This window comes from Asparagus officinalis, chromosome 2, assembly GCF_001876935.1.
Source record: "Asparagus officinalis chromosome 2, Aspof.V1, whole genome shotgun sequence".
Lineage (NCBI taxonomy): Eukaryota > Viridiplantae > Streptophyta > Magnoliopsida > Asparagales > Asparagaceae > Asparagus > Asparagus officinalis.
Window position 1 is genome coordinate 497,936 of NC_033795.1, and position 10,124 is coordinate 508,059.

At 37.1% G+C, this 10,124-nt stretch overlaps 1 protein-coding gene and 1 long non-coding RNA gene across 2 annotated transcripts; both read right to left on the minus strand.

Annotated features, from left to right (window-relative positions):
- Positions 2,662–5,791, minus strand: LOC109829778. The gene is made up of 3 exons (XR_002244139.1): positions 5,711–5,791; positions 5,435–5,535; positions 2,662–3,510 (listed from the first exon to the last, which is right to left on the minus strand). It is a non-coding gene; the product is annotated as an uncharacterized LOC109829778 (long non-coding RNA).
- LOC109829777 (long chain base biosynthesis protein 1b-like) lies at positions 6,608–8,149 on the minus strand. Its single transcript, XM_020396815.1, has 2 exons — positions 7,934–8,149; positions 6,608–6,808 (listed from the first exon to the last, which is right to left on the minus strand). Exons 1-2 carry the CDS (start codon positions 8,018–8,020, stop codon positions 6,632–6,634), a joined length of 264 nt encoding a protein of 87 aa, XP_020252404.1. The 5' UTR covers positions 8,021–8,149; the 3' UTR covers positions 6,608–6,631.

The window sequence follows — 10,124 nt, forward strand, 5'->3', positions numbered from 1 at the left end:
ATGATTACGTTATACTGGTATTCACTTTTCTTTTCTTTCTTTTTTTAAACTTTTGATGATAAAGAAAATCACTTTTTCTTAAGGCTATGTTTGGTTTGAGGCAAAGGGAGAGAAAAGAAAAAGAAAGGAAAAAAAAATGGTATTCTTTTTATTGTTTGGTTAGAAAGAATATTGTAAGGAAAGTTAGAAGAAAATTCATAAGAAAGTCATTTTTTCTTGTTTGGTTACCATTATGAGAAAAAAGGAAGAAAATTATCACAACATAATTTTAATTCATACTTTTTGAAATTAGATTCAGATGTTAAATAATTTACAAAAAATAATTGAATTAAATTATGATTCTATCATATTTTCAAAAAATTTATAAGTTACCGAACATGTTTGCACAATCTTAACTAAGAAAATTTAGTCAAATTTACGATGACTCTAAATTTGCATATAATCTTATATGGCCTTGGACTTGCAAATTATTCATAACTTCAGGTGAAGAAAGATGATTCCGAATAAGCTCTAGACAATGATGCAATTCAAGCATAATTATTCAAAATTAGTATCATTCATATCTTAGGAAGTAACAAGTTAATAAACATGTATTTAAAAAAATTGGCAATTTCCTAACACAAAAACTTGAGTGGTCATCAACATCGAGTTTGTAAATATTAACAAGCAGAAGCACAACCACAATTCTGCTAATTAAAGAACAACATTTCTCAAACATAATATTTGCAAAAAGAAATGTCAATGAAAGAACCAAAACAAATCTAAAGTAAATGTCATGATATTCCTAATATCAAGTATAATCCATTTCTAGTCACAAAGTCTATTACAATCAATTTCATATAAAAAATCTTAACCAACAAAATCTATTACAATCAATTTCATATATAGATAATCTTAACCAAAGAGAGAGAGAGAGAGAAAAATATGCCGAAGTCCTTGGTTTTTGACTTTAGTGAGCCCATCAAAACATCAATCTCGCATCCTTCATCCCTTGAAATTAATTCAAAAAAATTTAAATAAGTAGAATATAAAGGTCCAATATAGTTATAACTTAGAATTTGCTACAAATTAAATCTAACACTGTAAAAAGTAAAACATAAACGAAGATGTGAGCTCCAATATAGTTATAACTTAGAAGTAAACCAACATTAAAAAGTAAAACATAAACGAAGATGTGAGCTCCAATATAGTTATAACTTAGAAGTAAACCAACATAACTCTCTATCACAATGAAGAAAGATTCCTACACTTCTGTCTTTAAACCAATATAATCTCCAATATAGTTATAACTTAGAAGTAAACCAACATAACTCTCTATCACAATGAAGAAAGATTCCTACACTTCTGTCTTTAAACCAATATAATCTCCAATATAGTTATAACTTAGAAGTAAACCAAAATATTTGTGTGAATTCACATTCTCAGCAGTAGATAAGTTAGCCAACAATTCAATCATCTAAGCAAATATCAACACCAGACCTCAGAGGGTCTAAGCATAAACAACACAGTAGCAGAAGGATATATCACAAAACCGATCCATAGCTGCTCCAGGCAAATAATACAGCAGCATAGTGTAAGTAATAGATCTAAAAAGAACACAACAAAAGAAAATTAGCAAAGTATACGCAGAGTATAACTAATATATGTTAGCTAAACCAAAAGAAGAAAAATGATAGTGATAAACAATTTTTCAGTAACTCTTTTGCATTGAGCAAACAGATGAGCTACTGCTCATCAGTAACTACACACGCACAATACTAAGCAATTACCAGTTTACTTTTACATTAGGCAAATACCAGTCTACTTTTATATTAGGCAAATGAATGTTTCATTACAAAATTACCTCCTAGTACCGATACCAAGATTGTGTGATGCCCATCCAAGCTTAATCTGCAACCACCTTTTCCTCCGATGAATTGGTAACCCAATCAAGTTTCTTCCTCGAGCCACATCCTCGGTAAGATAATGAATTGGTAACCCAATAAAGTTTCTTCCTCGAGCCGCATCCTCGGTAAGATAGTCGTAGGCTACAAGTTGTTCGTCCTCATTGAGCCCTTCAACTTTTGAAAGCTCCTCAAATATCTCTCCTTCTGTGTAAAAACGAGGACCGGTCTTCCAAATTGCAGAAGCAATTGACTACATTCCGCTTTTTAGCCCATCAAGCTCTTCACCCAAGTTGTTAGTGGCACTATGCTTTCTTTTATATATCACCTTTGAAGATGTTCCCGTTGCAGAACGGGTTTTGGGATCTTGTTCTTTTACCTTTTGAAGGGTCGATGCATTCTACATCATTCTCTTGAACAGCTTCTCTATCATCTTGATTTATATTGATAGAACCAAGGTTGCTGATAGCGGATCGTGGCGCGTCACGGCGAGGTACCGCTAAGGCTATATCGGGCTATTGCGGCGAAATCGCGGCAAATAGCGCACAGTCAAATAGCGGTCAAATTTAAGTATATTTAAATATCCTAAATAATAAGAAAATTCATAAAAAATCTAAAAATTCAATTAGTTATAAATTTCTTGTATTATCAATAGATAACAATTAATAAGCTTGTTGTATGAATGAAACTATGAAGAAATTCAAGAAATATAGCATCATAATATGTGTGATAGCGGGTTTAGCCGCTTTTAACAAAAAAATCCGCTTTTAACGGCGAAAATCCGCTTTTAACCGCGAAAATCTGCTTTTAACCCGCTAAAATCCGCTTTTACGCGCTATTCGAATGAATAGCGGATTTTCCCGCTTAAGCCAGCCGTGAAACCCCTACGCGTAGCGCTGAAGGGCCGCGACCGCTATTCGCGCCGCTATAGCCCCGCTATTGGCCGCTATTTACAACACTGGATAGAACTTGATTCATCTCTTTCATTTTCTATGCGAGCACGTCTTTCTTTGATAGTTTCAGAAGATCAACCAACAACCATGTCTTTCCCATAAATGATTTGCAAGTTTTCAAAACACGGTTCAGGTTTGTAACGAAATTGTTTTGCTCCAGGATGTGCCTATTAATAGATAAAGAAAACACAAAATAGTCAAACTAAAACATTTATATTTACTAGTTGGATTGCATGTGCAATGCACGTGGTAAAATTTATAATTTTATTTTACATTATAATGTTAGATTTTGTATAAATTTATTGAATGTAATTTTAAATGTTTTAACAATAAATTTATTTTTAGGGATTAATTATGCGATATTAGAGTTGTTGTATCTATATGGTGATTGATCAATCAAGTACTATAACAAGAATAAAAGTAAATTTTGATGATGTATATGTAAATCCAAGCTTATGACGTTATAGCCTTTCTAAGTCTTTTCACTAATTTCTTTGAAAAGCCTTGGATTTTCCTTTCATCTCGAAGCTTCCGATTACCCTTTGTGTTTCATATGTATTTGCCAGCGTTCTCTTCCCTTTTCTTTGCTATCCATTGATCATTAACTATGCAGTGTATCGTTTTGCTTGGTTTGGTTTCCTTCTCTTCATGTTGGTGCTATTTTAAACTGGTACCTGAGATGTTGAAAATGGAAATAGTTGAACATTGTCAGAATAAAATAGATTATATCATTCAATGTTATAAGGAGTCACATTTTTTGTGTAATTGCAATTTATAAGTCACAGTTTTTCAATGTTTTACTTGATTGACACAATCAGACTCTAGAATGTGGTATTGCACAATAATGGTTATATGTATTATTAGTCATGTGATGAATGAGAAAAGAGAGTACATTAACATATATGATAAACTTTGGCTACAAGCTTTGGCAACTCAGAAGGCCTATCACATTGTTTAATGTCCGGTGCATTTGATGAGGCGGCACATTGATTTTCCTTGAAATAAATCTAAAAAAAAAGCTTGAAGAGAGAATGTTTTAGCAAAAAGAATTTGATTCCTCTAGAATGAAGAGAGAATGATGAGTAGGCACATTGATTTTACTGCTTGATACTTCCAGTTATGAGAAAGAATTTGAAGGAACTTAGCAACTTGTTCCTCTACAGAACTGCGTCTATTATCATAAAGATGTCCCGTCTCCCTAAGCAATTGCCACAATCTAGCAAAAGCATTTACTCACATGCGTAGTTGTTCACGACAATCTCTATCACTTTGTTGAGTTAGTCGCTCCACAAGTAAGTTCCTATGTTCATCTTTTTGAGCTAAGATTGATCTATCTATATACTCCACTTTAGATATTAGTTGCCATAATAGCACCTGCATATGCTACATATGCAGCCACAATCCCTGCCAAACATTTTATCTTTTTCCTTTGTATAGCCCATTCATCATCTTCTTGTCTACAAATTCAAACACTTTTTATAGTAAGCACGTCACAATCATAACCAACAATCATGAAAATATTAAACTGAAACCTTCGACTAACCATTTATAGCTGATAAGTTCATGTTGTTAATCTAACTAAACTAAGAGTATGGGTAATCAAATTGTTAAGTAGGCGATTATGAGTCCTGGACATAAGCTTCTGTGGCTACAGATTAAATATATGAGAATAAACCATAAGCTTCTGTGGCTATAGATTAATCTGCATAAACATGGATAGAAACTTGAATGCCCAAAAGTGTAAAACTCGCACTATATGAGAATGTACAAAAGAAATCAATCATTCTGGATACAAACATCTGAAAATGAAAAGGAACAAATGGAAGAAACACCGCTCAAGAAATCTTAACAGAGAGTAAATCGAATATAAAGAAAAAACACAAGTACAGAAAATTACTGTAATCGAACTACCAAAGCAGATAAGCCATGATGCACTGCAAGAAAAGTAGCCAACATTCAGAGGGAATAGCCAAAAATATTTGATTAATACTAACAGTGAAATCCAATTTCGCGATTCTGATAGTTTGGCATATCTGAAAAATGTGATTGTAATTTGCTGCGTAACAACTGGAACTTTCATTAACAACAAAGAAACAAATCGAAAATAATTACGACTTCAGTGTGTGATAGATATGAGCTATTACAGAAACCTCCCTAGCGCGCACATGAAATAGATAATCTCAATTTGTACATCCAGATTTTCTTAAAAGAAATTAGTAGAATCAAGAGTCTTAGTATTCGGGTGAGCAAGGACCAGTTCGCTAACAAAAGGGGAGCCCATTTTCAACCCTGTTTTCACCCTACTAATTATGTGTCAATAGGATCAATTTGTTGAAGAAACCATAAATAAAAAATTATTAGGCAAAGGATTGACCGCACAATGTTTCCTATAAATCAATTCCACCAGATTTGGCATGACTAAAAACTCACCCCATAAGATTGCAGGATTCTCAAAATCCCATTTACAAATTTCAGATGGCAGCTTATAATAAACACACACAAGCCCATTTTCGTTTACCCATTTCCAAAAATATGAGCAAAGATATCACCAACAAATTAAACTTCAAAACCAACAAAAAAAATATGAGCAGAATTTACCTCGGATGAATTTGGATTCATGTTGACAGAGAGATCCAAGAGAAACCTACAGTTGAATCTGGAGCGGTTCCGAGAAGATCAAAGATATCACCAAAGACAACCTAATTGCGAGTAAACCAAACGAAAATATCAATTCAGACAATGAATCGTACTGTGTTACTGTAAATAAATTAAAAATAACATCAAACGACTCATCGCTTCATATTAACTCCAACCAAGCATCCACAGAACAAAATCCATATCAAAAATAAATTACAAGCTCGAATCGAAGCTCACCTTCGGATCTTAGAGAGAGAACGATGAGGCGACGAGCAAGGAGACGAGGATCTCTGGAGGCGACGAGCAAGGCGACAAGGAGAGATCAGGGTTAGCGTCGGGCGAACGTTTCCGTCGCTCTCCCTCGTTTTCACTAGGGCAACGGAATCATCGAAGAGAGTCGCCGCATCTGTTCTTTTTGAGGTTGCTTGATATTCAACTGGAGCATGTTCATTGAATTCAACTATAAGATTTGTTAGATAACATCATGAGTTACCTAGCAGCCATACAACCGCCTCCTAGCCGCCCTACAACGTCCTAGCCGGTTAAAAGCAAATTATTGAAATAATTAAACAAACCACAACATATTTATAGGGTTGACGCAGACATCAAAAGAACTTTATGTTCAAGACTATTGTTTCAGTGTACTCGTGATTTCAGTACCCAATTGTCATAATTCTTCATGAACCATACCCAGTTGCCATTTCTGTTTACACCCGTCTATTTACATAAACTCATGTAGAGAGCTATTTACATAAACTCATATGGTTAAATGTACATGCACATCGATGCCAATTTCAAAGGGAATAAAGGAAGCTGGTGTTCACTTCACGATGTCAATTTCAAAAGGATGAAATAGACGGGTGTAAACAGAAATAACAACTATGTATGGTTCATGAAGAATTATGGCAATTGTGTATTGAAATCACGAGTACACTAAAACAATAGTCTTGAACATAAAAGTTCTTTTGATGTCTGCGTCAACCCTATAAATATGTTGTGGTTTGTTTAATTGTTTCAATAATTTACTTTTAATCGGCTAGGATGCTCGGCTAGGATGCTGTAGGACGACTAGGAGGCGGTTGTATGGCTGCTAGGTAACTCATGATGTTATCTAACAAATCTTATAGTTGAATTCAATGAACATGCTCTAGTTGAAGCTCAAGCAACCTCAAAAAGAACAGATGTGGCGACTCTCTTCGATGATTCTAATACTTTTGTCAGATCAGATTCAGAATGACCTGCAGAAACAAACATCCTGATGTCTACTGGAAGTCGGTATTTGTCCATCTTTGATCTCTTTGTGGACACAAGGAAAACTGAATCTTCATTTAAGACCTGCATCATGTTTAAGGTGACGTTCAGTGTTCAGTCATTTAAACTATAACACTAAAAGTTAGTGTTAATCTCACTTAACCTACTGAACTAGTGTGTTTGCTTATGTTGCTTCGTGGTGGGGGGGCATAACCTCCCTGATATTGGTTATTTTCCACTTAACACCCCCGAATTTTGAAGCTTTGTCAACAAAACCCCTGACACCATTGCCCGCTAAAAGGGAAATGCCAAAATACATGTTTGGTTGCTTGTAAGTGTTGTCGCTATCACCTATCAATAGGATTATCGTGCTTATGTTTCTTGTCAATATTATACTTACAGCAATACTACTCATATTTTGCTAAGATAATCCTTCTCCTTCTACTCATATTAGCTCATATATAAAAAAAATAGAAAACTTTGTAAACTATTGAAGATTCAAATGTACTAGTGGAATCCCACCTTGCAGTTAGGGGTGTGCAACAGTCGGTTCGGTTCGGTTTTTACCAAAATTTGAACAACTGAACCGAACCGTCTATAATTCAAAACCAAACCGAACCGTTGCAAGTCGGTTCAGTACGGTTCGGTTCGGTTTGTTCGGTTCTATCTTCATCAAACTTGTTATCAAACAACAATATGTGTTAAAGAAAATAAAGATATCAACAAGTAGGAGATTATGAAACATTAAAAAACTGATATAATGATATTAATATGAAGCATTAAACACTGTTGGCACTCAGGATCATGCATTACCGATAACTAAAAAGCCCATCCCGTGAAGTGTATGACCAAACAATTAACAACACAGACTTGACCAGTTACAATATTAAATTTGCTCAGGCATCCTATATGACATACACATCAGAGTACATCCAGTAATGCAATAACCAAGTTTTTTTTCCCTTCAGCCAACAAAAACAGGTTTCCAAGTACAAATTCCAGAACGAATTACATTAACAAAGTTGAGAAAGATCATCAACATCGTCCAAAGAGAAACAACTGAATAACCGTCATCAAATAACTTCAGGTTCCTATCTCCATGCAATTCCCAATTTGATGATAGCCAAAGGAAAATACAAGGAGAAATAACAAAGTCGCTGCAAAATCATCAAAATGGAAGCCCGGACACAAGAGCAATATAGAACTTACAAGATCTGAGCGACGACGACGGGTGCGGGTGTCCCCCAAAGCCGGAGATACATCCTGAACCCGAGGAGATGTTTCGGCCTCGGCCATGAAGACTGCGGAGCGCTTGCCGAGCGCGGCGGAGTGAGAGAGACACTGAGGAAGTGAGAGAGTGAGAGAGAGAGGACTGAGGTCTGAGGAGCGGCGGCTGGGAGTGGGAAAGGGGGAAGGGAATGGGTGTTTAGGCCCCGTTTGGTACGCGGGAATGGGGTGGAATGGAATGCCATTCTCACTTCTCATTCTCTCCTACCAAACAAAACTAGTTTTTAGATGTTGGAATGATCATTCCCATGGAATGGTCATTCCCATTTTTTGTGGGAATGGGCATTCCAAATGAGAAGATAGGGAATGATCATTCTCATTCAAGGGGAGAATCAAATTAGTTAGTTTTTTTTTTAATTATACTCCTATTAATAATAAGAATTAATTTAAAAATCATGGCTTTTGACTACGTATTCTCATTTTCTCTCTGTTTTTTTAGGCTCCACCGAAACAAAAAGGCCTCCTTTCTATTCATCGCCCCTGAAATCGACGTATTCTCATTCTTTATATTTTTTGGACCTATGAAAGATGCAATAATCTTTTATTTATTTTTATTTAATTTTTTAAGACTAAGAAATAGTGAGAATTGTTTAAAAAATATAAACGAAACATACACCTGATCGATAACATGCGCATTAGTATAACACATACCTACATACCTAGATTAATATAACTGTTCGCGGGGAAAGTTGGTGTTTTCTTCATTATCGATTCCATTGCACTCAGTTAACAACTTTATGCGTTACAAAGAGATCCGGTCTTTTTATAAGATCCGGCTTACAATGAAAATCAAAATAAAACAAAGAAATCAAAATTACAACTTCTCTCTTTTACCGAACAAATCACAAGATCCTGTTATCCTTAATTCTACAAACGCACCCAAACAAGAGAATGGGAATGACCATTCCATTCTCACATACATTCCATTCCATTCCTTCTTCCATTCCATTCTCACTTGACTTCATTCCCACGTACCAAACGAGGCGTCAAGGTCCTTCATAGCAATTATAATCCGGTCTCTTGCTTTGTGGGTTGTTTGCCTGCGCCGGGGTTGCTTACCGTGGACCACCGCGTGATCTGGATCCAAGCAGATCTACGACGTATTACGAGTATTATCCCACCAAGGAGATAATAGCCGGGAGGGATCGTTTCACCAAGGAAACGGCCGCTCGAATCTCGGGATCTAAGAACCAAGCTTAGATCCGGAGTGTGACGACGTAGATCTGAGGATTAGACTCTCTCGAACTCCTGCCTTTTTCGGTGCGGGTGCTCGCTAAGAATCAAATCCGGGTCTCCAAGTCTTCAAGCCTTCAGATCTCCGAGTTGAGGTGACAATCCGGCAGAGTTTCGGCTCTCTCAAAAGTTTCAGAAGAAGTCCCTCAAATGAACAACCACCCCCCCTATTTATAGCCTCTCTGAACTGTGCCTTTGTGCACAAGAGAGAGAGGGGGGGGAGTCGGGCCACCTGAGGGTGGCTCGGCTCATGCCGAGCCACCCTGAGGTGGCTCGGCGCTCGAATCTCGGGATCTAAGAACCAAGCTTAGATCCGGAGTGTGACGACGTAGATCTGGGGATTAGACTCTCTCGAACTCCTGCCTTTTTCGGTGCGGGTGCTCGCTAAGAATCAAATCCGGGTCTCCAAGTCTTCAAGCCTTCAGATCTCCGAGTTGAGGTGACAATCCGGCAGAGTTTCGGCTCTCTCAAAAGTTTCAGAAGAAGTCCAAATGAACGAGTACCAGGCCTATTTATAGGCTCTCAGAACTGTGCGTTTGCACAGTTCTGAGCCTAGCCACCCCTAGGTGGCTCGGCCATAGCCGAGCCACCCAGGGGTGGCTCGGCCTTGGCCGAGCCACCTCAGGGTGGCTCGGCCTTGGCCGAGCCACCCTGCCACTAACGTTCACATGCAGTTCGTTAGCTTTGTAGCCTCTTTAGTTCGTTTCGTTGCTTGAACGTTCGTCGTTTTGTCGAATCATCGCGCCGAGCTGTGTCAAGGGACCTATAAGCAGTTTTATACGCCTACAAAGTAGAGCTCGCCTAAACTGTTAGGCTCGCCAGATTTGAGCGGTTCGCCCGTACTAGGAACCTGGCTCAAGAAGTGGAGCTCGCCTAAACC

Bases quoted from the DNA above. Each gene is read 5' to 3' on its own strand.
- LOC109829777 (XM_020396815.1), bottom strand. From the start codon at position 8,020: ATGGCCGAGGCCGAAACATCTCCTCGGGTTCAGGATGTATCTCCGGCT. The intron at 6,809-7,933 runs GTAAGTTCTATA...AACATGATGCAG, and splicing joins GTCGTCGTCGCTCAGATCTT to GTCTTAAATGAAGATTCAGT.